Below are 23,664 nucleotides of genomic sequence, written 5' to 3'. Positions count from 1 at the left end.
CATGCTTGGGCAGTCAAAAGAGAAGCAGCTACGTCCAGATCTAGAGCCTCATGAGGTTAATCTTTTCAGTCACTCCAGGGGTGTCTTTACCTCACAATCGGGTTGTCAAAAGAGCAGCAGGTGTGTCCCAATTAAGGCTTTCATGCAAATTATATTCCTTTTCGCTGCCAGCTTGACTATGTTCCAATGGGCCAATGTATGCAATACCTAAGGCACTGAGCTAGTCAAAATAGTGCGCTCTCGTATGTAGCCAGATGCTTTTGGGTGAATAGTATAGAAGACTATAGGATTCAGAGACACACTGCTAATCAAGGCTTGCCTCGTCGTAGTAACAATCTCTAGATATAGATATTAGTCATGCCGCTCAGAACATCTCCTCAATGGGTGGCCCTTCCCTCTCAGCCTCTAGCTCGAGTCTGGCGCCAATGATGTTGATCAATAGCTGTTCCCATCCGTACCTGCTCATCAAGTGATCCACCTCCGCATTTGTAAGACCTCCGTACTGTCTCTCCTTCTTGATCCAATAGTGAGCCGGAATGAATGTTTGCCTAAGTTGGGCGCGGATGAGGGTATAGTTGACCGCTGTCTGCAAAACGTTCTTGAGCTGTGTGTACCGCTGTGCCTCTGCTAGTCCCCGAGCATCTGCGTATCTCCCATGGACGATGATATAGGGGTTCAATTCCGACGCGATCTTTGAAAATAACAACTCCCGCACTAGATAAGGCCTCTCTATTCTAGCCCCGTGTATGATCGGGGTGCGGCACGAGTTCGCGAATATACCCTTCACCTTATCAATTACAAGGCGAAACTCCTTGAGTGTCTGAGGCCCCGAGATTCCCGCTCATCTACGGATCAATTGGGCCGCTGATTCGAACTCGGTGTGAAAATCGTGCGAGAAGAGGGCGAGTGGCTGGTTGCGGTTCAGGGGTCGACCGAGTATATGTTCTACGAGCATGCCGTTGAACCAGCTCTCACGTACTTCGAGGAGACATGCGGTGAATGGAGACTTTGTCCACTGTCGACGACACAACGGGCAGTGGTTCAAGTTTTTGAAGTGCGTCTTGATACAGGTTCTGCCGAAGACGTGCTTACATGGCGCCGGTAGTCGAATGGCGTCGTGGTACTACGAAGGTTCGCCCAATTTTGTGGACGTATGTGGCTGTTCTTCGTTTTCATCTGGCTGCGTATCGTCTTGGTCAACAGGCCCGTACCGGTCTAGGCAGATGACACAAGTTCGTTCGTCTTCGGGGAGATATGTTGGAAGAATGCCGGGTAAATGATCGAGATAACACTGGAATCCGAGCCTAGAGAATGGTGGTTGCCACAGATGTGGCAGAGGTGTTGCGTCAGCAACTGAGCCGGGTGCTGGACACTCTGGGGCAGGGATTTGACGATGGATGAGGGCATCGTCAATTCCGGGGCGAAGACCTAAAACAGACTGCTCAATCGTGAGCTGCTCTAAAGTCTGACGGTACTCTAGGTGTCTAGGACAATAGTTAGCCATTGTCGCCCCTAAATGACCCAACTTGGAGCGCGATGTTGGTATAAAGATGGAGTAAGGTTGATGGTGGTGGTGGTGGCTGACTGAGGATGATTAAATAAAGAAAGAGCTTCTGGGTACGTGTGAGGAAGGCATATATAGGCGCGCTGTAGCCATAGTAGTGAATATTCGAATATTTTTTTACGGTCGCCGTAGCCCGAGCAGAGGATTCTAGAACCCGCACCGACTTCCCAAAGCTCGGGAGATATTCGCAAATCACCGGCTCAAAAAGAGATTTGGCTAGCAAGCTGGAACAATAGCTTGTTACCTTGAATATGGCTTCGCTAGCAAGGCTATTTAAGCCAACTCGGCGTAGTATCAAGTGTACGATGAATAGATTAGTCACCGCATAAAACGACCGCAGTGTGCCCATACTGTGCGTAATTTTACTCTGAATTCGTCATTATTGCTTCAACTCACTTAGAAATAGACCTAATAACTCCTCGACAGCTGTGAAGAGCTTAATATATTGCTCAAGTTGATTGCTAATGTGCAAACGATTGCTTAAGGCAGTGAGCAAGGTGATATTATATTTTAGAGTTTGATAGCCGAACGCCTAACATATTACCTCCTGATCGAATGCCCTACAAACGTATCACTGCTTGAACACCGATTTTGGAAGCTTGTCACCACTGTCAGGGGTGGCCCGGCTACTAGGTAGCCAGTCAGTCAAGAGACAGTCCGATTTGAACGGCTTGAAACTTGACATCAGGTCTACAGCTTTGAAACCCCGTGGCATAAACCCATATAGTGGATTCATTACTACCTGGCTTTGATCTTGCTTACTCGACACCGCTGTGAGGGGTGGCCCAGCTGCTGGTAGCCGGGCAGCCAAGAGGTAGCCTGATATCCACTGTGTGTCATTCGCATCGCACCCCAAACGAGTGTGCACACCTGCCAAGCTATCTCGAACGTTTTCTCTAGTTTAAGTGAAACAGAATACCACGTCGTTGATTCACCAGCACCCAGCTTCGCGAATCAGACTGTTGCATAACGCTAATGCAAGCATAATGTTGACTTTATAGGGACTCTGTATCCCAGCCAGTGGACATTCACCGTCGACTGACGTCACTGACTAATCTAACCTTATGGCTCCCTACATGTTAAGCTACGTCCGCCTCGCGACGGACGACAACCGCAACAACACCCACATAACCACATAACTCCAATATCCACCTAATCCACCTATTCTACCCACTTCGCCACCACCACGATGCCGGATCCTAGCGAGCCAGCACCCACGACTAGCGGCATGCAGGCCGGGTCGCCATCTCTGCCTCTTCCACAACAGGTGCCCTCAGCGCCCTCCGAGAAACGGTCTACGGCCCTGAAGAGCTCAACAGCAGCTGTGCAACAACCTGAATCGACCCTTCCGCAGCTTCCACCGGAATCGACACCGGCGAGACCACAGAATGCCGTGAACCAGCCTGAGACGCCCTCCGAGCTAGACCTTGATGAAATAAACAGCGCTATCGAATCTATCAGCATCAAAGACAGTGCTAGCACAGCTACTAGCAAGGTCGCGACGGAGACACCCCTTTCGACGGCGCTCATCACAGCGTCTGGATTTGGGTCTGCGGTTACGACAACGCAGAAAGCGCCAGCGACTTCAGCGACAAACCAGAATCAGTTTGTGTCGGGACTCGCACCACGTGTCTATTCGCAACCCGCTTTGGGAGCAACTCCGATCACCTTTGTTCCGTATACAGAAGAAGACGTCAACGGCCACGAGAAGACTACACTGCACTTCCAAACCATCACTGTTCATCCTCGCTATCGACACTCATCGCTCGAGGAGCTGCGCTTGATAGACTATTCAAATTCACGAGTCTTTGGACCCGGATCTTCTACTGCTTCATTGCAACCTTCCACGCCTAGTGGACCCCCTCATCAGCCCCAGGCCAGCCCGTTTAGAACCGCCTTCATCCAAGCTGGACTCCAGCAACAAGGCAACCCTTTCCGCGGTGTGCACATTGTAGAGCCTCTCTTCCCACCAGCACCTGCGTCTATATTTGGACAACCTCAGACGACTCTCTTCGGCCTCTTTCAGGAGCCCTTTTCTTATGGACGTGGCATCTCCGGTCCCATGGTCACCCTCCAGATTCCGGGTTCCACTCCGTCTGACCCCATCACGGAACAGCACATTCATCTGGGTCTGGCCTTGCAGTCTCCGTATTTACGCGTCCAGCTATTTGGCCGGCTAGTCCACCCACCGGTCCCATCCACTTCGACCCTTAAGTTCGACCTCGAGACCTCTGACATCATCGACTTGGCGGTACAATTCCTTTACACCGGTTCCGTCACTCTCAAACTTTCAAGCTCTCCCTTCCAACTCGTTGCCTTGCGCGGCAAGCTTGACTCATTGGATACAATTAAACTTTGCCGCCTTTGGCTACTTGCTGTAAATATGAAGATGCCGAAGCTACAGAACGAAGCGGTCAGACTACTCTGGATCAAGCTAGGCCTCGATCCAGGCACGCTGGATCTACAACGAATGACACTTAGCTCGGCGACAATAGAGTGGGTATATTCAAAGACGGCGCCTGATGACGCACTGAGGCGGCTGGTCGTTACGGTCTTTTCGATCAGGACAAAGCCTGACATGGTGAAGCAAGGCTTGAAAGCGGGTGGATATGATGTATTGAGTCTCGAGTTTTGGCGGGAAGCGTGGATGGTTGACAAAGACGCTCGACTAGATGTGAAGGACTTCTATGTAAGGGAGTAATTATGACGGCGGTGTTCCGGGGAGTCGTGACGACGAAGGTAATTACAAAGGCGATGTTTCTGAGGTTTATCTAGGCGTACTTTTCTCGGTCTCTTGCTGCAATGGTTGGCAGTGAACCTGATTTCGGCTGCGAAGGGGATACTAGTAGGTTCTGGCGTTGAAACTGGAGCGGACTTCATTCTCTCTTGGCGATGTTCCCATAAACTGGAGGCACCCCTGCATAGACTAAGAAACCGCCCTCATGATGATGAAATCTAAACTCCGTAGAAAGGAACATGGTCAAGCCGGTAGGAAATGGGAACGCTTTTGCACGAGGCTCTGAATCTCGACGTAGCTGCTTCTCCTTTGACAACCCAAGCGTGGAGTGAAGACACCTCTGGAGTAACCAAAAAGATCAACCTCGTGATGTTAGAACCTAGAGCCCCTAAATCGAACTCTATATCCTTGTATACTATTTAGTAAATGCCGATAGGTTATATATGAACCCTTGACTAGTGCAGTAACGTGAGGACTGCTTGTACTGGCCTATCACGGTGTCTTCTTCTTGGCGGAATCTCCTGATTTGGAAGTTCCGCTAACCAATCGGCCTACGCCCAATGGATGGAATAGATGCACTCCGATAAGTATATGTAGCCAGTACATATGAGGGTGAATGAAGGAACGTGGACAAGAGGTCGCGGTTCTGCCCCTCATTATGTCATGCTATCGCGGGGTCATGACTGACAGGGAGTCCAATCTTGAAGCTTATCTCCAGACATCGCCTTTCTCGTAACTCATTATTTCTCTTCCACTTTTGACTTCATCAAAACCCCAGCTGTGCTCCCTACATCTACTTTCCTTCTTTTCAGCCTTCCGGGAAAACTGAGCGCTACTTTTCTCCAGTAGTTCAAAACACGAGTTCCCCTCACTCTAATAATTCAACACCACCTCTTCCTTGCCCAACATGTCTCAAACCACCCAAGAAAAGCCCCGAGACCCTACTCTCCATCTCATTGCCGCCCGTCGGGGCGCCGCCACCATCCTCCGCGCCGGCCAAACTATCAAAGTCATAAACACCTCCGGCCACCAAGTCGTCGACACCTGGGCTTTCGCCCTCCCCTCATCCTCCCTCCCAACAGTCGATGCCCCAATCTTCCCCGCCGCCCTATCTGCTCCAGCGACCTCTTACTCCGTCGCCGCCAACACAGCCGCTGCCGCCCCTGAGTACATGTCCATGTCCCACACGCGAGCCTCACTGCTGAAGCTCACACCCGAACTCGGAGATACACTGCGGAGTCAGAAGCGGGCGCCGATGTTGACGCTGGTAGAAGATACAAGCGCAGGTGTGCATGACACTCTGATCGCGGCGTGCGATCGGTGGCGGTATAGCGAGTTGGGAGTGACGACGTACCACGAGTCTTGCACGGATAATTGCTGGGACGCGTTGGAGAAGCTTGCTTTATCGCTTCCCAAGAATACAGATGCGGAGAAAGAGGTGGTAGATGGATTGCTAGGGTTGCAGGCACGGTGGGGTGGGCGGGTCCCGGACCCTTTCAATCTATTTATGAATATTCCGGTTACGGAGGAAGGAGAGGGCGCGAAGAGAGGGGTTAGTTTTGAGGCGCCGCTTACGAAGGAGGGAGACTATGTGGCGCTCTGGGCGGAGAGAGATTTGGCGGTTGTGATGAGTTCGTGTCCGCAGGATGTGTTGAGTATCAATGGGGGCAAGCCGATGGATGCACATTTTCAGATTATAGATATTCCTAAAGCTTAGTATATCTCTTAATAAATTTAAGTTGCGACTCTGAAGAGAATTCAATAGCTAAGATTTGATGCTTGATTCTCCGGGGTTTGTAATTAACTGTATAATGGCGTCGGATCGAGGAGCCACTCATCAGCGTATAGTGGACGCTGAGCAAACGGAAATGATTATTTGGAGAATGGGATTAATTTCATCTAAACTACGATCTTGGTATTGGAACTAATTAGCAAACTCTCCTCCGCTCTGATTACCGATGCTAGACAAGTAAGGGGGATTATATGTCACGTGATGTCCAAATGCACAGACTTACTCATTTGTAAGCGGAGGTCCCGGTCCACCTCTGCGACATCAACTTGCCTCGACATCCACAGCTATATCACTGGCCTCATTAAAGGCCACCATATATACATGAACTCTGTTTATCGTCCGCCGTTGCGCGGCAAGCAGGGTTGCTGGACCTGCCGCTTGCGAAAGAAGAAATGCGACGAGGGTCGACCGCATTGTTCGACGTGTGAATCGCTATCAATTACTTGCTATGGTTACGGTCCAAAACCCGACTGGATGGACAATGGGGAGAAAGAAAGAGCAATTTCGAAAAGTATCAAAGATATCGTCAAATACACTTCGAGACGCAAAAGGACAACCCAGCTTCCGAAGGAACACGAACCAATCGTCCTAGCGCCCAAGTCCTCGAGTGCTTCTGTGGAGAACACCTCTTCCAACTCAGGGTCAAGCCGCATGCATGAATCTACCCCTCCGTCAGATCATGGGTCATTACACCAAGATATACGCACGAATGAAGCCCATGCACTGTACAATGGATCAGACCTCATATTCTACATACCGGCGGACGAGTCTACCCTTCTGATGCATTTTCTAGATGAAATCTTTCCGCTCCAATACCCCATGTATAAACCGGGAATTCTGGATGGAGGCAGGGGTTGGCTACTTGCCCTTACTCTCCGGACAAAATCTCTCTACTATGCCGCTCTGGCTACTAGTGCACACCATCGCCGGATGATCATGCAAACTAAGATGAGCCACGTCTGTCGAGCGCTGGAGGTCCAACAAGCGCAGCATCTTGAAAACTGTTTGAAGTTGGTCAATGAATTTGCGCAGGTATCGTGCCCGTACAATGGGCTAGGCGTTACACATACAGTCATCCAGCTGGGATATTACGAGGTATTTTCCATTAGTGAACGTTTTGATTCGCCTACTGACAGCTTTCGTGAAGCTTTTTGCTGGCGATGGGAATGCGTGGAAGGCGCATTTCCGTGCAGCGATGAACATGTACCAGCAAGGCTATAAAGAGAACCTGTGTGGATACGCTCTAACTGAAGAGTCGCGCAAGATTCTTTTGGAGGACCGCCATATCTCAGAGATTGATCCTCTAGTTGCAGAAGAAGTTAGGAACCATAGATTCTTGGGCGGCTCGTTGTTCTGGCTCGATATAACATCTTCCATCACTGCGGGAACAGCGCCATATTTGCAGTCGTATCACTTCCGCATCATCACTCCAGATTCCCAGATCAGACTCGACCAAGTCATGGGCTGTAAAAATTGGGTAATGCTCCAGATTGGCCGCATCGCTGCGCTGCATGAAAATTGGACCCACGCGTTGGAGCAAGGAAATGGGGATTGTGCAGGATTTCAGCATACTGTATCCGATATCAGTAAAGAGATCCAGCTGTACAGTCTCACCCAGGCGACCCTAGACGAGTTCAGCATCTCCGAAGGCCTCTCTCCTACAACGTTCAATACGGTACCCTATTATTCCACGCTCATCACAAACATGTTCGCCTGCACAGCGTCTCTTTACCTCCACCTGATTACCTATGGCTTTCACAAACTTGAGCTTGTGGATACGATCTTCTCCGAAGCCATGCGAATGCTTCACACTCACATTCCAGCACAGCTTTTGCCAGCCTTGGTTGCTCCTCTGTATGTTATTGGCTGCGTTGCTAAACAGGAAGACCAACAGTACTTCCGGAGCGCGTTTTCGTCTCCACCATTGGTAGATCCATTACTAAAACATCGAGAGAGAATTTTGCCGATCTTAGAAGAGATCTGGCGGGGGAGGCAGGTAACGACTGACTTCACGTGGAAGGACTGTCTCGAGCTTACAAAAGATGTACTGCTTTTTTGAGTGCTCGCGGTAAATTTTGTTCTTGCAGTCTTTTCATGGTTCAAAGGTAGCGGGGGACCGCCCCAATATATCGAATCCGAACTGATCACGTGGTCTACACGTGACTAAGCCTATCATCAGATCCATGCGTCTGTGCACCCGTTTGCCACTGCCTGGGGTTCCCCCATGGAGTGTCAAAAGCTTAGGCGCGATGTCAAGTTGCAAGCAGTGCAAATCAGACTGCGCTTTGACTCATTGGTTACGGCCTAGGTGGGCTACTCCCCACAGCGGTTTCAGGTGAGCAAGATTGGAGCGTAGGAGTGATGAATCCTTCTGCCCAGACTTATTCTATGGCCTAGTACTGTCATTGATGCAACCCGCGCTTTTAGACACCCGCACTGAGTCGCATTTCGAGATTGCGTGGTGGGCCACTTCTCTCCTTCGCACACGACAGTCTCCCCAACGACAGAAGCCGCAGGGAAAGCTCGCCTCACTAAGATGCTGGGACGCTTCAATATTGAGAGATACAGTGTAGAATTGACCAATCTGCGTCGGCGCGAGGCCGACAGGATGACCAATACAGATATCGGGAGAGCGACAATAAACTGCCTACGAAAGGACACTTACGATTGGATTCATGCGGCGGAGGCTGTAGTTCAACAGCCATGGGCGCCTCATCCTTCTAGGCGTAGGCGTCGGCAGCGGTATGGCGGGACGTGCATTATACGCGGCGCGGGAGCCGCTTTCATTGGCTACTGGCTGCGGCAAGTTCGTACTCGTGAATCCTCCTTTACTAAACTGCGCGCCGCGCGAAACCCTGCTATTTTCTTACCTTCTGCATATTTCTACACGTGGTGTCGGGTGCACGGGAAAATCGTAAGGCGCGGCGCTTTGCCATCTCATTGGCTATGCTTTGCGGCGCGCTTGCTTGCTTTCTCATGTACCATCACCACGAGGGCCTCTTGGAGACATGATTTCTAAGAACACCCCTTTGCATTTAAAATCAGCATTGCCAGTAACTTGTCCGCTATTCTCTAACAATGCTTTATATCTTTCATCTCATCGCAAGCCTATTCCAGCAATCCTTCCACTTCCTCACTGCAAACTACTTCCACCAAATACAGAGTTCACACGAGCCGTCTCAAGCCATGAAGCACATCGTCATCGTCGGAGGCTCCTATGGAGGAGTCAGCACATCCCACCGGCTTCTCAAGCAGGCCGGGAAGTCTGGCTCAATCAAGATCACTCTGGTGTCGCCAAATACCCATTTCTACTGGAATATGGCAGCGCCTCGAGGCGTAATCCCCGGGCAGTTCGACGATGATACACTCTTCCGACCGATCGCGAATGGTTTCAAGCACTACCCGGCCGGTTCATTTGAGTTTATCGTTGGCTCTGCGGACAGTCTCGACGCCGAGGCTAAGAAGCTCCTCATTTCCACCCCTTCTGGGAAACAGGCAATTGGATACGACTTTCTCATTCTAGCCACGGGCTCGCATACCAAAGGAGGCGCGCCGTTCAAAGAGCTAGGGTCGACGGAGGAGACAAAGCGCGTTCTGCACGACTTCCAGGCGCGAGTAAAGAAAGCTAGGACGGTTGTGGTGGCTGGTGCTGGCGTGACTGGGTGTGAAGTCGCTGGCGAGTTGGCGTGTGAGTATGGGATGGCGAAGAAGGTTACTTTGGTAAGCTTGAGGCAGTTCCGATACACATGTGTGCGTTACGACGGCTAACGCGTTCTAGATCGCCAGCGGCTCCACCGTCCTCCCAGATCCCGTGACCCCCGCCTTCATTCCCGAATTCGTGGACAAAGAGTTGCGGAAACTGAACATCGATATCAAACTGGAGACGAAGATCACGGGCTCAGCTGAAACTGCCGACGGCCGGACGGAAGTCACGCTTTCGACGGGGGACAAACTGGTTACAGACCTCTACATCCCGACGTTCGGACTCGTGTACAACACCTCCTACCTCCCCGCCAAGTTCGTGAACCCAAACGGCTCCGCCATGGTGGATGACTATCTCAAGATCAAAGGGGCTGGTGAGGTGTGGGCAATTGGTGACATGTGCGATTTGGATGGCTCGCAGTTCTTGAGTATGGAGAGGCACTCGATTTATGTCACGAAAAATATCGGGTTGATAATGAAGGGAAAGCCGCCACTTCCTTATAAGCGTATCACAAGTCGTACGTTGTCTTCGAACTTAACGGATGTGAAGTTGAAACTAATTGTCCGTAGGGATAATGGGTCTCCAAATTGGCAAGAAGGAAGCGGTCGGCCACTACGGATCTTGGAGACTTCCGCGCTTTATGATGATGTATGCGCGGAAACAGTTGTTTTTGAACAGGTTCGCGGGGACGATTGATGGCTCTGAGTTTTGATTTTTTGTTCATTTGGGAAGGATGTTATGTTCGTTTCTTGCGTCGTGCTAGCTTACGATGCCCAATTTGAGCTTTCTCTTAGATCTCGTTCTCTGCCACTTGCATAATCATCTTTAAAGGATGATATTTTCAAAAGAATGTTCAAACTACAGTCACGAGAAGGGTGTTGGTACAGTGCAGAAGTTTGTGCATGCCTCGTTATTAGAAATCCAGATGAGATGCAAAAGTCTAGCAAGTACGAACTTGGTTGCTTTGAATACTTCTGATTATTATACGCTGCCGTTGCCTAGGGTGATTCAACAGGTATCAGAATGTAGCAAGAGGATTTAAGACATGGGGCAAAACTGAGTGCATAAGCTTGTACCCTAGTGTTGTAGAATCTAGACGTCTACTCTCTGGACATCGGACGATACCAACGAGGTAAGTAGCCTTCGCTTCCCCAATATGCTAAGCCTAATATACGTCTCTAGAGTTGATAGGAGACAAATCGTCTACTCTGCATCTGAAAATTGTACCTCTTATGTCGACCCGCAACCCAGCATGCTACTTCCTCCGCTTTGAGCGCCGATATATATCCTCTTCGCCGGAGGAGCCGTCATTGTCACACATCTTGCGCTTCTTCAAAGCCGGATCTCTGGGAGCGCTCTTTGCTGGAACCACCCCTTGCATAGACCATCGTCGACCCCACGGCGGTAAGGTGGGAGTCCATGGGCTTCATCGTAATGCCTGTGCATAGCGTGATTGGCGAAGTCCTCTTCCGGCACCCACCGCTTCTCTTCGGGCTCATCCCAATGCTCATGGCCTTCCCAACGAACCTTGTAGGTCACTGTGTCTTTGCCGTTACGACGATGTCCGACGATGTCCCTCACGGCCCAGATCACATCGCCCGAGCTGCCTCCAATCTCGTATCCCTCCTGGATATGATCGTGCCCCTCATGGGAGAACTCCTCCAGCATCTCCGTAGCCCACTCACGGATGCATTGGGTGATCCATGGAATTGCTCTCCCGCTGTCTAAGTCCCCGTTCTCGATGACATCCACGGACCACGTAAGCCGCTTAGACGGCCCTGCATACGGAACCGGCTTGAAGAGCCCCTTCCCAAACTCCCGGCGCACTTTGGCCCTGTCGAACGCGCTCAGCATTGGGTCCATCATTCTCGCAAAAGCCGCGGGCGGGTGGAATTGCCTGTCGTACTCTTTGAGCTTCCGCTGGACTTCGGCGAGGAGCTTGGCCTTGGCGCCAGCGGCGATGCCAAAGAGCTTCTTATTGTCTTCGGCCCGCTCCTCGAGTTTCTCCTTGAAGGCCCGGAATATCTCGTGAGCGTGCACGGCGATGACGGTGTGGGATCGCGAGCCGCGGTTGCGATCCCAGCGCAGGCACGCCGAGCAGGTCTGTGACTGGATAGGGGCGAGCGGGTCTCGATATGGGCAGCTTTTGTTTGAGGCGATCCACTTGGAGATGCAGGCTTCCCCGTACACATGGCCGCAGGTAAGTCGGACCGGGATCTCGCGATTTCCGTCTGCGTTGTTGGTGAAGTAGGTAGTGTTGCAAATCGCACAGGCGTCGTCTTTCTGAAGGTCGGCAGCTCTCAAAGGTTCGAAGTAATGCGGGCATTTCGGAGTGTCGGACTTCGCCTGGTGGACGGCTCGTTGTGACATTGTGTAGTTGGAAGATACGGATATTGAGTAGCGCTAGAGTCTTAAGCTTGATGACGGTTGTGTGGTGGTGAGATTGAGTGGTGTATGTAGAGTTGGTGATAATAGTTCCCTCCACATTGGAACATGGACTCTTATATTCAGAAACTTGTTGGACTATAACGTTGAATTGTATCGTAAAGTGAATGTACGAGTTGATGGGCAGAGTAGCGCGGGAGACATGTAAACCGTGAATGCTTTAACATTCACCTCGCATACCTTATCCTATATGCTTAAGTTATAGCATCATAAAGCACACATATAACGGCCTCCTCGTTTGCAGGATTCTATCCCTTACATCCTATATCGAAATTCTTAGTACGTCTAGAGGGCCCTTAACAGGATTCCTGCATTGTCAAAACACTCACCTTAATGACCTGTTTTAGGCGCTTTACATGGCGAAGTGGTCGTAGATTTGGTTGCGGAGTTCGGTGAGTCCCAGAAAACCGACCGAAAACAGGTCCTCGCGTTCTTTGACATCCGGCTCTTCTCTCTCATCGAGATCAGCCACGATGGCGTGTCCCAATACCGACGGAGATTCGAAACATCCGACTGTCATCTCCCAACTCTGAAGCATATATAGGTCGGCTCTTGGCCTAATGCTTACGCTTGATGAGGTCCTGGGCAGTTACTACCAATGCCTGCTTCTTCGTCTTGCGTTCGAAACTGTCCTTTGGAGGAGGCGATTACTTCTCTGTATATTTGGGACTAGACAGGATCTATTATCTTCGCGAACGCGGCCGGAGGATGGAACTGTCGATCATAGAGCCTCAGATTGTTCTCGAGGAACTCATGCAGTCGCTTCTTAACCCCCTTGAAGAGCCCCGAAAGCTTCTTGTTGTCTTTCTCGAGTTCTTCAAGTTTCTCCTTCAAGCATCGGGACATTTACTCCGCGTGGACAACTAGGACCGTGTTTGTACGTTCGCCGCGATGGCGGTCCCACAGCATGCACTTTGTGATTTCGTCTCGGTATGGGCACGTCTTATCTTTTTCTATCCACCTGCTGATGCAGTCCTTACCAAAGAGACGTCCGCAGGTCAGGCGGACCGTAATCTCTCGAACACCATCTGCGTTGGGGACGAAATATATGTTGCCGCATATTTCGCAGGTAACATCCTTGGCAACGGCTTTGAGCTAACGGGCCAGGTGGCTTAACATGGTGTTGATGTTCCTAAATTGATAAGGAAAGCTGTATAGCTATAGAGCTATATAGAATCTATTATACTAAAAGGAATAGTGGTAAAAGGGCGGTAGCATCTAATAAGTTTAGTGTATAAGCACTGTTAGTATTAGGAATAACAGTTTTAGCATTTGGCACTAAAGATGTAAAGTATAGACTATTAACCTAATTAAGGATTACTAGGGAGGATGAAATATAAGATAAAAACGTAATATAATACTAATATAAATAAAGCAAAATTTAAACTTAGCTTTAGGAAACCCGGGATATATATAATAAGATAGTTTAACGTCTCCCTTTATTACTTACAGCAAGCTAGCGCGCAAATTACTAAACCTAAGAGATAGTTTGTAATAACTTTACCTAAGCGGACAAAATATACTCTAAGCATACTTAGATACTGCGTGTAAACTTTTATTAATTAGGAAGCAGTTAGTATACTTAAGACAACAATTGAAAGGGACAAACGAAAGGCCACCGCAATTTCCTATTGTTTGACCCACACAAAATACCGCTAGGCTGCTCCTGATGGTGGTGTGGAGCGAGCAAGAGCTACTCTTGTGCATAGCGTGATTTGCGAAGTCCTCTTCCGGCACCCACCGCTTCTATCTGGAGGGTTTTCATCTTCCTCTGCATGTCGTATTTCACAGGATATATACTAGGGAATAATTATAAACATGCTGTCTGATTGGGAAATTTTACGACGTCAAAGCCGGTATAGTCTATCAAATCTCGCTGAAAGTCTTAACATCAGCCTGGTCCATTCATCTCCACGCCCTTCTCTCCTATGGCTCTATAGGGCTCAACACCTTTCGTGCTAAGCAACTTATCTTGTGCTCCGGAAATGCCGAAATCATAGTATTATAGATGCCCGGTGCCAATAGATCTGAGCTGTTCTCAATGCACCTCCGGAATTGGATGCCGCCAGCTACTTTTTTCGCCGCGTGCGACGAATAGGCCTGTACTCATCTCCATCCGAGTCCGTATCTTCCAATTTTCGCTTCTTGCTGGAAGAGTGAAGTGAGCGTTTTCCAATGGTCTTTGTCGCAACGTCTCCGGCTTCCTTCTTCGCGCCATCCATCATCCGCTTGCTGCTAGAGGAGCTGACTGATACTTTCCCAGTAGGAATCTTTGCGATCAGCTTGGTGTTCGCCTCCTTGTTTTCCCCTTTCTGCTTCCTGCTAGACAAGGTAGATGAAGTCTTTCTAGTAGCATTTCCCACGACAGTTTCAGCAGTCTTTTCCGCAAATTTTCCATCGGCCTTGGCTGCACCTCTTCCAGCGACTTTCTCCGCAACGCTTCCCGAGGGCTCTCCCGTGGCTGTTCCCGAAATATTTCCCCGTCGAACTACATCTTGTCCCGGCCAACGTCGGCCCTCTTTGTGGTAAGCTGGGATCCGATTCTGCCTATCATACTGCGCGTGATTCTCATGATCCTCAAAGTCTTCTTCGCCAACCCACTGGCTCTCCTCCGACCAGTCCCAGTGGTCGTGTCCCTCCCAGAGGACCCTATAACTCACCATACCATTTTGGTTCCGCCGGTGTCCAATGATCTGCCGCACCGCCCAGACGGCGTCATTATCGCTGCCTCGAATCTCGTATCCGTGCTGGACGTGGTTATGGCCTTCTTGCGAGAACTCTTCGAACATCTCCGTTGTCCATTCACGGATGCATTGGGTAAACCAAGGCAATTCCTCCTCGGTCCCCAGTGCTGTGTCTTCGACGACGTCCAGCGACCATGAGAATCGTTTCGTAGGTCCAGTGTGGGGGATCCGCTTGAAGAGTGACCATCCCAGATCTCGCCGAACGTGGGACTTGTTCGAAATGCTCAGCAACGGATCCATCATTCTCGCGAATGCGGCTGGAGGATGGAACTGTCGGTCGTATGCTCTTAGCTTGTTATCGAGGAACTCATAGAGTCGCTTCTTAACTCCCTTGGAGAGCCCGAAAAGCTTCTTGTCGTCCTTCTCGAGTTCTTCAAGTTTCTCCTTTAAGCACCGGAACATTTCCTCCGCGTGGACAACTAGGACGGTGTTCGTACGTTCGCCGCGATGGCGGTCCCACAGCATGCACTTCGTGCATGTGCCTGGCTGGATAGCCGTGAGTTCGTCGCGGTAGGGGCACGTCTTATCTCTTTCTATCCATCTGCTGATGCAGTCCTTGCCAAAGACATGTCCGCAGGTAAGACGGACCGGAATCTCTCGAATGCCATCTGCGTTGGGGACGAAGTATACATTGCCGCATATTTCGCACGTATCATTCTTGCCAACGGCGCTGGACTTCAACACTTCGAAGGAGTGAGGGCACTTTGGAGTTTGCTGCTTGATCTGGCGGCTTGAGCGTTGCAACATATTGTAAGGTTGGAATTGGGATATGAGGGCGTGCTGAGTAGTTGCTGTTTGAGCCTGGTGGAAGTGGTGGTGTGGTGAGAGCGGATCGATAGGGGTTGGTGATAATGGTACTATCGAAATTGGGACAAAGAATTTTTATATGCAGAAATGTGCTAGATTATAACATTGAATGGTATCGTAAGTGAATGTAGGAGTTGACGCAGAGAGCCCGCTGGGTGCGTAGCGCGGGAGAACATGTAATTCGTGAATTCTCTAACATTCACCTCGCATTCCTAATCTTGTATGTTTGACTTATAGCCTCACACGGCATACGTATAACGGCCTTCTGATTTACAGCGTTCCGTTCTCTACAACCTGTATTGAAATTACTAGTATGTCTAGGGGGGTCCTAAAAGGAACCCCTACATTGTCAAAACACTCACCTCAACGACCTACTCTAGGCACTCCATGCCCCCCTCGTTAAAGTTCCTCTGCGTCCCGCTTTACGTCATTCTACGCATCCCTCTGCATCGCTGCGCGTAGTCTCCGCGTGCCTCCGCAAGCCTTTTGTCCACCAGGTCTCCCTCCAAACTCGAACGCATCAAATCTTTTAGAAATGCGGGCATTCGGGGCATGAGGCGGCTTCTGAGGGGCCAGGTGGCTTTACATGGTGTTGATGTTTCTGAATTGATAAGGAAAGCTGTATGGCTATAGAGCTGTATGGAATCCGTTATACTAAAAGGAATAGTGGTGAAAGGGCAGTAGCATCTGATACGTTTAGTGCATTAGCTCTGTTAGTACTAGGAACGACTGTTTTGGCATCCAGCATTAAAGGCGTGAAAAGGTATAGACCATTGACCCATTCAAGGGTCACTAGGGAGGATGAAATATAAGAACACATGATGTGATGCTAACATAAACGAAGCAAAATTGAACTTAGCTGTAGGAAACCCGGGACATATGATGAGATAGTTTGACGCTTCCCTTCATGGCTTACAGCAAGCTGGTACGCAAATCGCTGAACCTGAGAGATAGTTTGTGACAACTTTACCCAAGCGGACGAAATATGCTCCAAACACTGCATGTAAACTTTTATCGATCAAGAAGCAGTCAGTATTCTCCAGACAACAATTGAAAGGGACAAACGAAAAGGCACCGCAATTTCCTATCGTTTGACCCATATAACACACCGCTGGGCTGCTCCTGGTGGTGGTGTGATCCTGTATGCGTGAGAAGCCGCTAACCTAAAGTGGTTAGCTAGCACGTGACCTAGAGTCTAAAAAGTCGATACTGCCAACATGTCAAACGAGAGGGGCAAGCTCGAGGCAGATGTTCAAGGCAAGCAACGAGTAATGATCTTCAATTTAAGCTATTATTACCAGTCTAAGCCGTCCCCGGCTATATGTATATACCCGAGCAGTCACGTGATACCGCAATGAATCACGCCTGCTTCGCGGCCTTGCTTCCCTCACCCGTCTCCGGTGTCCCAGCCTCAGCCTCAATATCAGTGAGCTTGCGCGACGGCTCATGCCCATGGAGCGTCAATCCGTGTGTATGTGTGATATCGCCGAAGGTGTATGCCGACTCGCCATGGATGGCGTCGTCGCCGATCATGAGTTCCTCCTCTGTCATGCGCAGCGGGATGCGCAAGACATACTTGATGAAGAGCATGATGGCGGAGGTCCAGAAGGCGTTCCATCCAACAATGAAGCAGATACCGGCCATCTGCCAGCCGAGCTGGACGCCGTGGCCCATTTCGGCACCGCCAGAGGAGACGCATGCGAAGGAGATGCAGCCCTTGGATGTTGCGAAGATACCGGTAAGGAAGCCACCCATTGCACCAGCAACAGCGTGCGTGTGGACGACGCCGAGAGTGTCGTCGACGATTTCGAAGAGGCGGAATCTCTTGCCCACGATATTCATGGAGACCCATGGGATGCTACCGGAGCACAGGCCAATGACGACCGCACCCCAACCTGCGACGACACCGGCGGCGGGAGTAATGGCAACGAGGCCAGTGATCATGCCCTGAACGGCTCCAATGACTGAGGGCTTCTTGTAGACAATAACATCGAGAATCATCCAAGTCAAAAGGCTCATTGAGGTGGTGATGTTGGTGTTGAGAACGGCGGCACCAGCGTCAGGGCTTGCGGTGTATGGATCTCCTCCGTTGAAGCCGTTCCAGCCGATCCAAAGGATACCCGCGCCTGTAAGCATCATGAGGACGTTGTTGGGCACGAAGTTATCGCGGTCGGATTTGAGGCGGGGCCCGATCCAGTATGCGCCGACGAAGCCCGCGGTACCAGAAGACAAGTGGATGACATAACCTCCGGAGTAATCGATAATACCGCGCTGGAATAGAAATCCGCCGCCCCAAACGCTGAAGGCACCGACGGTGTACGACAGTGTCAACCACAAGGGAACAAAGAAGATCCACGCCCTGAAGCTCATGCGGCCTAGGAATGCTCCAGCCATGAGGATGACGGTAATGGCAGCGAAGCAAAACTGGAAGTAGACCATGGTCGACATTGGATAGGCGGCGGTAATGTTTGCGGCGGGGAGGATAGCTTGCGTGAGCTCGTACTCCATGCTGACCACAGGACCAGGAGTGCCCACGAATGGAAGCATTTGCTTTCCGAATGCTGCTTTGTATGCATACAGCACCCAGCAAACAAGGACCATGGCGAAGGCGTAAAAGCACATGAAAGCCGAGTTGATGACCCATTTTGTCTGGACCATGCCACCATAGAGAATCATGAGGCCCGGGACGCTCTGCAGCGCGACCAAGCTCGCGGCGGTGAGCTGCCAGGCATTGTCGCCATTGTTCAGCCAGTCCGGCGCAACGGCTGACATGATGAAGGAATTGCGCGCGTGGAAGAGAGGGTAGAAGCGTCAGAGGAAAACGTTGGGTTCAGGGCAAGGAGCCCTCGACTCCGAGGCTGTACCTGCTTTATAGCTACCGGGCTAGCTACCGGGCTAGCTACCGGGCTGCGGTGCCCACATTGGCCAATAGTGACCCCCATGCGCTCGGTTGAAATTCCTAGATGGGGCCCTGAAAGCAGCGGGCGCTGCTGCGAGTGTTCGGCGGCGTGCTCCCGGTGGTTCGACGTTGAGGCGGAGAGCTATGGATGCAAACGACGCGCCCGAAGTAGCGCGGCTGGGCCGAAGCTCCCCAAGCTTGCCAAGCCAGTGAGCGTGCAGTCCGTTATCTGTGGCTGGAGCTTATCTCCACGTCGACCTGCCGGAATGCATCATTTGACGATATCCCCGCCTCGCCGGGAGCCCCCAGACAAAGGGGCCCGAGCCCGCGGGCGCACAGGCATGGAGAGCTGCTTGGCTGAAAACGCCTAGGCCGTCGCGGTTTTCAGTGTGATCAGAAATCGAACCATGTCCGCGCGCCATGCTGATGTGTACTGTTGAAGGCGCTGAGAAGCATCGAGGGCGATGTACGACGCGTGCATATCGCAGGGGGCGAACCGAACGAATCATTCTGGGCCTGTGCTTCATATCTCCAGCTTATGATATTGCACGTCCTCTCGTGGCTGTTGGCAGCTCGCGGTCAGGCTCATTTCCCCGTCGCTTGACTGTTCTCGTAAAAGCCTCGTGCCGTAACCGTCATGATAGTCGAGCGTGGAGAGAGCCCTCGCTTTTCCGGTCCAGATCCAGCGGTCATGCATGTGGGCGATGCCATCGAGGGCTGGCAACCTGATACGCCGAGAAAAGCGGCTGGCTGACGCTAGTAGTCCACTTGTTCGTATGAGCCATATGGGGTCCAATTCGGCGCTGAGCTAGAACGTGGAGTGCATTGTTCTGGCTGGCGTGCGGAGCCTATCCTGCAAGTTCCCGCGTCAACGACCGCGGGCCCGGAAATACCAAGAACCAGGACGTGTGGACGCCCTCGCGCGCTGCTATTTCAGCAGAGATAGCCGCGGGCCTAGAAATCATCAGTGTTACTCACGAAGATAAGAGAAATGGCTCTGGTCTGAGGGCCTTGTGAGCTGACATCTACATCAGCTTGCTCTCTAATGTTGCGTTAAATGAGCCTTGGAAGAAGGTTCGCGAGGTATTAGATGTCTCTGGGCAGATGCTTGACCAGTGAGTGAGAGCCGAGCAAGATTTCGTAGATCTGTAACAAGTTGGTTCCGGAGTGCTCAAAATGGTCCAGCATTGCTCTCGGCCGTGGTGATGGCCGCCCATGTGATCGCGGGGCACCGCTCCTGTCTGGGAGGCGTGCAGCCTTATCCGGCCAATGTGGTGGTACGAGAATAAATTTGTCAGAGGCCGGCGCTCGCTTACACGTCGCAAAAGGGGTCAGCCAGGTGGTAGTAGTATCTTTTGAGATGGGATAAAGAAAACTTGCAAGAAAAGATGTTACAAAGGAACAAGGCTGGAGATGGTCAACTTAAGAATTTCGTCACAGCTTTTACCAAGAGGGACGGATCGCTTGGCGCTCTTGGCAGTCTCCGCCATCGGACCCGCTCAAATGCACGTGCATTAGGGGCCAGCGGGGCGCCACCCGGGCCATTTCCAACGAAAGAAGCACTGTTTCAGATATGCCAACGAACTCCTCTGTACAATATCTGTATGCATTCAAGGCCTTGGGACTTTCGGATCGTCAAAGACGCTTTCTCAACTTTATGAAGGTTTTCTGAAGACCTATTCTCAAACTGATAATCACCAATGCGGAACCAAACCACGCAATCCCTCATTCCCCTAAAACGTTTCTCTAGGTGCATTAGAGCTGGCCTGTCAAGCAATTATGTGGGGATACTTTACAACCCATTACTACCCTGAAGTGTCTCGGGCCGTTATTTGAGGTGATGCGAGAGCACAGAGACGTCAAGTCGAACTGAAGAAAGAGCAATCTTGAAGTAGAGGGAGAAAGCGCTAGGGGCGAAGCTTGCAGACACCTTACGATTTCACGACTCACGTTGACGCGTACCGCGTATATTGATGATAAAGAATCAAATCTTAGGAATCCTGCAGGATCATACACACACCTACGCTATCTTCTAGTACTACCGAGAAGCCAACCATCCTCATCGTCCAAGCCTCATTTCTAACGCCAAACGTCTACAAGTCCCTTCGAGATTGTCTCGAGGCCTTGGGCTACTCAACCGTCCACCCCAATCTATCAGGTCTAACGGACTAAGGGCACCCAGACTTCGCAAAGAAGAACATCATCGACGATGCTCACGCAGTGCGCATCGAGCTAATTCGCCAAATCGAGTACGATCCCAAAACTGCTCTCCTCGTAATGCACTTCTACGGGGCGGCCTAGTCGGAAGGGAAGCCGCGCCCGAAGAGCTCAGCTACATCTATCGACAAGCGAGAGGGCTACCAGGAGGCGTGATCCGTCTCTTCTACTTCCGTGCGTTTATTTTCGCGGAAGGCCAGTCAGTTGTCGGCGTGTTTGGCGAGTCCACTAGAGAGGATATTAGGATAAGTTTATTCGCCAATCTTTTCCGCCATTCCGCCATTCCCGCCACTATATATACTGACTACACCGCGTAGCCGGACGGCACCTACTGCATAAAGCACGCGGTTGAGCTCCTTTCTAATGATCTTCCGGGCCCCGAGGCGGCACTATGGGCATCGCGACTTGTCTACCAATCGTACGATGTTAATAGGACGAAGCGCCGCATACCGCTGCATCCCATCCACCTATCTCATCTCCGACAACGACAAAGCAGCACTACTACAATTGCAAGAGAAGTTCGCCGCTAACGCTGGCGCAACAGTAGACAGGTGTGCTGCAGGACATTCAGTCATGTTAAACCACCCCGCCATACTTGCTAGCAAAATTGCAGCAGTTGCAGATGAAGCTATGAGGTCAATCGAACCGAAACCATAGATTACGTCCTATTCACAACCTGTACGCCGCTATGAGGTCGAAATCAGAAAACTGCCGAAACAAATTCACAATAGGCAGAAAGAGATATTTCCCTTCCCAGGGCTCTGACACCTTTTCCGCTTCAGCTTGACCCTTCGCCCATTGCGCTACCTCGCTCCATTGTATCCATTGCCATTTAGCACACTTTTCAGGTTCCATTGCCTGCAATAGTATCAGCATCAGTAACGACCGCAAATTACCTAAGAATCCTGGATCAAGGCAAGCGCACGTACAATAGGCTCCTTGTTTTCTCCCACGATTGTCGCACCCATAAAAACAGTAACATAGTGGCGTCCCGCCTCGGGCATATAATCATTCGTCGTCGCTAGGAGCTGCACTTGCCCGATCTCGAGTCCCGTTTCCTCGAGCACCTCGCGTTTAGCGCAAGAGTCGAAGCTTTCGCCGTAGTCGAAGTGGCCGCCGGGTAGGGCCCATGTGCCTAGGAACCCAAAAGTTTAAGCATAAATCGGTCGGCGGGTGCATTAATGTGAAGACGGAAGCGATAGTTCCGGGGAAACTTACCAGCGCCATGGCTGCCCTGCCGCTGACCCATGATCACTCGCCCTTGGCTGTCTAGGATGATTACTGCGACGCCTATTTGAGGGCGTGAACCCATGGCTGCGTGCGCCGGCGTGCGGGCTGTTGAGACGGTGAAGATGTCCATGTTGTAGTGAGCGAGGTGTGGATTTATGAGCTGCGGTTCGAGTCATGGATAGCCCCGCTTCAAGATCTACGTGTGTGCCCGGTATCACTCGCCTTCCCTTACGTTACAGGCTCAACTTTCCTTCTGTTTTCTATCCATGTTCTTCCAGAGTTTCGCCCTCGGGATAACTGCGTCCTACTTTCAATGATAATATCTTAGCAGTCTTGGCTTTGACGTAGATTGGTCTAGGCTACTCGGAGTAGGTAATCTCGGTAATTATAATATACCGAATTAGTCCGCTCTTCTACCCCTCATCTTACCCACCACTTGTCACGTGCTTTCGATTTCTCTCCTCGGATTGGTAGTTCGAGGCTTTTCATGTTCTCCGGCCCATTCCGGGCCGTTGCCTCTTTGAACTCTTCCTTATACTTAAGATTGGGACCTCCAATACGCCGGCTTCCTCTGGCTTAAGACGACGCTCTTCCCCAAGATCTACATCCGCTCGACTCCATCCGCTTGCCTTTTGTAAGCAGAGCGCGTTAAAGCCGATCAAAAGAGGTTGACACAGTCCAACTATCTTGAGAAAGGCAGTCCCATCTTTTGCAGCATCTTCAGCTGGTATACAGACTCGTCGCGACGGCATCTCAACCTAATTATGAGACGTCCAAATCTAGCAAATCGAATGCCAGGAGAAAAGCTCCCGCACGTGTCCCAGGCCCTTAGAGAAACTCGGAAATTGTAGGATGCAGTGGCTGAATTGAAGGAGTCGAGCGAAGGTTCTAAAGTAAATGCCGTCGTTCAGTCCATGAACTTCGAATTGGCTACTCTTGGTTCGAGAAACTCCATTGTGCGACTTGGGCCAAGGATAAGAGCCACGCACTTCAATGGGCTACACGTCTAATCTGCAGTCTGCGTACACATATCCGCCACTGCCTGAGGTGGCTAAGCTCCGCATCGACTCGGCAAATGTTCGGGTTTGAGGCCGCAGGAAATGATTCGAAGAGCTTCAGGTCGTGTCAGAACAGTGCCACCAGACGAGTAACGCTTGGATTGACTCTACTAGCTCCTAGATCGGAGCGCAGCTCGTCCAATCTAAGATCTGGACACGTGATTTTATTTCTTCGATTGTCATGAGCTAGTTCCGAATCACAGCAGGCCATCATTACGAAAGCCGGGTCTCAATCATTGCTTCTTTAAGACGATATCAGATCGCAATGAACAGATGAAGTTGAATTGCGGACGCCGAAACTGCTTCTGTACCATGAGTCATTGAGAGCCTCCGCCCGTCGACTACTGACTCGATCATAGGGCGCAGATGACAAACGTATGTATATCTCTAAGCTATATCTTCTAACTATATACTCAACCTTCTCCCTATAGCGATTACCAAAACCCACCTTTCTTCTCCCATTAACCA

At 50.8% G+C, this 23,664-nt stretch overlaps 9 protein-coding genes across 9 annotated transcripts; 4 read left to right on the top strand and 5 right to left on the bottom strand.

The window, feature by feature from the left end:
- Window positions 1-2,753: 2,753 nt before the first annotated feature.
- BDZ99DRAFT_539784 (uncharacterized protein) lies at window positions 2,754-4,265 on the top strand (the record flags this gene model as incomplete). The annotated part of the gene is made up of 1 exon (XM_033726686.1): window positions 2,754-4,265. One exon carries the CDS (start codon window positions 2,754-2,756, stop codon window positions 4,263-4,265), a length of 1,512 nt encoding a protein of 503 aa, XP_033572413.1.
- Window positions 4,266-5,126: 861 nt separating this feature from the next.
- BDZ99DRAFT_574386 (uncharacterized protein) lies at window positions 5,127-8,243 on the top strand. The gene is made up of 3 exons (XM_033728368.1): window positions 5,127-6,017; window positions 6,378-7,188; window positions 7,241-8,243. Exons 1-3 carry the CDS (start codon window positions 5,209-5,211, stop codon window positions 8,150-8,152), a joined length of 2,532 nt encoding a protein of 843 aa, XP_033572412.1. The 5' UTR covers window positions 5,127-5,208; the 3' UTR covers window positions 8,153-8,243.
- Window positions 8,244-9,279: 1,036 nt separating this feature from the next.
- On the top strand, window positions 9,280-10,508 carry BDZ99DRAFT_524419 (FAD/NAD(P)-binding domain-containing protein; the record flags this gene model as incomplete). The annotated part of the gene is made up of 3 exons (XM_033725903.1): window positions 9,280-9,813; window positions 9,872-10,313; window positions 10,366-10,508. The coding sequence occupies 3 exons, from the start codon at window positions 9,280-9,282 to the stop codon at window positions 10,506-10,508; spliced, it is 1,119 nt and encodes a 372-aa protein (XP_033572411.1).
- A 620-nt stretch (window positions 10,509-11,128) lies between these two features.
- On the bottom strand, window positions 11,129-12,166 carry BDZ99DRAFT_524418 (uncharacterized protein; the record flags this gene model as incomplete). Its single annotated transcript, XM_033725902.1, has 1 exon — window positions 11,129-12,166. The coding sequence occupies one exon, from the start codon at window positions 12,164-12,166 to the stop codon at window positions 11,129-11,131; it is 1,038 nt and encodes a 345-aa protein (XP_033572410.1).
- Window positions 12,167-12,593: 427 nt separating this feature from the next.
- On the bottom strand, window positions 12,594-13,087 carry BDZ99DRAFT_524417 (uncharacterized protein; the record flags this gene model as incomplete). Its single annotated transcript, XM_033725901.1, has 3 exons — window positions 12,594-12,754; window positions 12,810-12,868; window positions 12,939-13,087. The coding sequence occupies 3 exons, from the start codon at window positions 13,085-13,087 to the stop codon at window positions 12,594-12,596; spliced, it is 369 nt and encodes a 122-aa protein (XP_033572409.1).
- A 922-nt stretch (window positions 13,088-14,009) lies between these two features.
- Window positions 14,010-15,740, bottom strand: BDZ99DRAFT_105537 (uncharacterized protein). Its single transcript, XM_033712359.1, has one exon. It carries the CDS (start codon window positions 15,730-15,732, stop codon window positions 14,311-14,313), a length of 1,422 nt encoding a protein of 473 aa, XP_033572408.1. The 5' UTR covers window positions 15,733-15,740; the 3' UTR covers window positions 14,010-14,310.
- A 1,308-nt stretch (window positions 15,741-17,048) lies between these two features.
- BDZ99DRAFT_466444 (amt family ammonium transporter) lies at window positions 17,049-18,648 on the bottom strand. The gene has a single exon (XM_033720772.1). The coding sequence runs from the start codon at window positions 18,562-18,564 to the stop codon at window positions 17,152-17,154; it is 1,413 nt and encodes a 470-aa protein (XP_033572407.1). The 5' UTR covers window positions 18,565-18,648; the 3' UTR covers window positions 17,049-17,151.
- A 1,743-nt stretch (window positions 18,649-20,391) lies between these two features.
- Window positions 20,392-21,684, top strand: BDZ99DRAFT_539778 (uncharacterized protein; the record flags this gene model as incomplete). Its single annotated transcript, XM_033726685.1, has 4 exons — window positions 20,392-20,441; window positions 20,728-20,849; window positions 20,993-21,157; window positions 21,342-21,684. The coding sequence occupies 4 exons, from the start codon at window positions 20,392-20,394 to the stop codon at window positions 21,563-21,565; spliced, it is 561 nt and encodes a 186-aa protein (XP_033572406.1). The 3' UTR covers window positions 21,566-21,684.
- BDZ99DRAFT_395938 (uncharacterized protein) lies at window positions 21,578-22,220 on the bottom strand (the record flags this gene model as incomplete). The annotated part of the gene is made up of 3 exons (XM_033715971.1): window positions 21,578-21,766; window positions 21,838-22,043; window positions 22,127-22,220. The coding sequence occupies 3 exons, from the start codon at window positions 22,218-22,220 to the stop codon at window positions 21,578-21,580; spliced, it is 489 nt and encodes a 162-aa protein (XP_033572405.1).
- Between the last annotated feature and the right edge of the window lie 1,444 nt (window positions 22,221-23,664).

This window comes from Mytilinidion resinicola, assembly GCF_010093595.1.
Source record: "Mytilinidion resinicola strain CBS 304.34 unplaced genomic scaffold BDZ99scaffold_18, whole genome shotgun sequence".
In the NCBI taxonomy this organism is placed as follows: domain Eukaryota; kingdom Fungi; phylum Ascomycota; class Dothideomycetes; order Mytilinidiales; family Mytilinidiaceae; genus Mytilinidion; species Mytilinidion resinicola.
The sequence above is the reverse complement of the archived record's forward strand: the minus strand, read 5'-3'. Positions and strand labels throughout refer to the sequence as shown.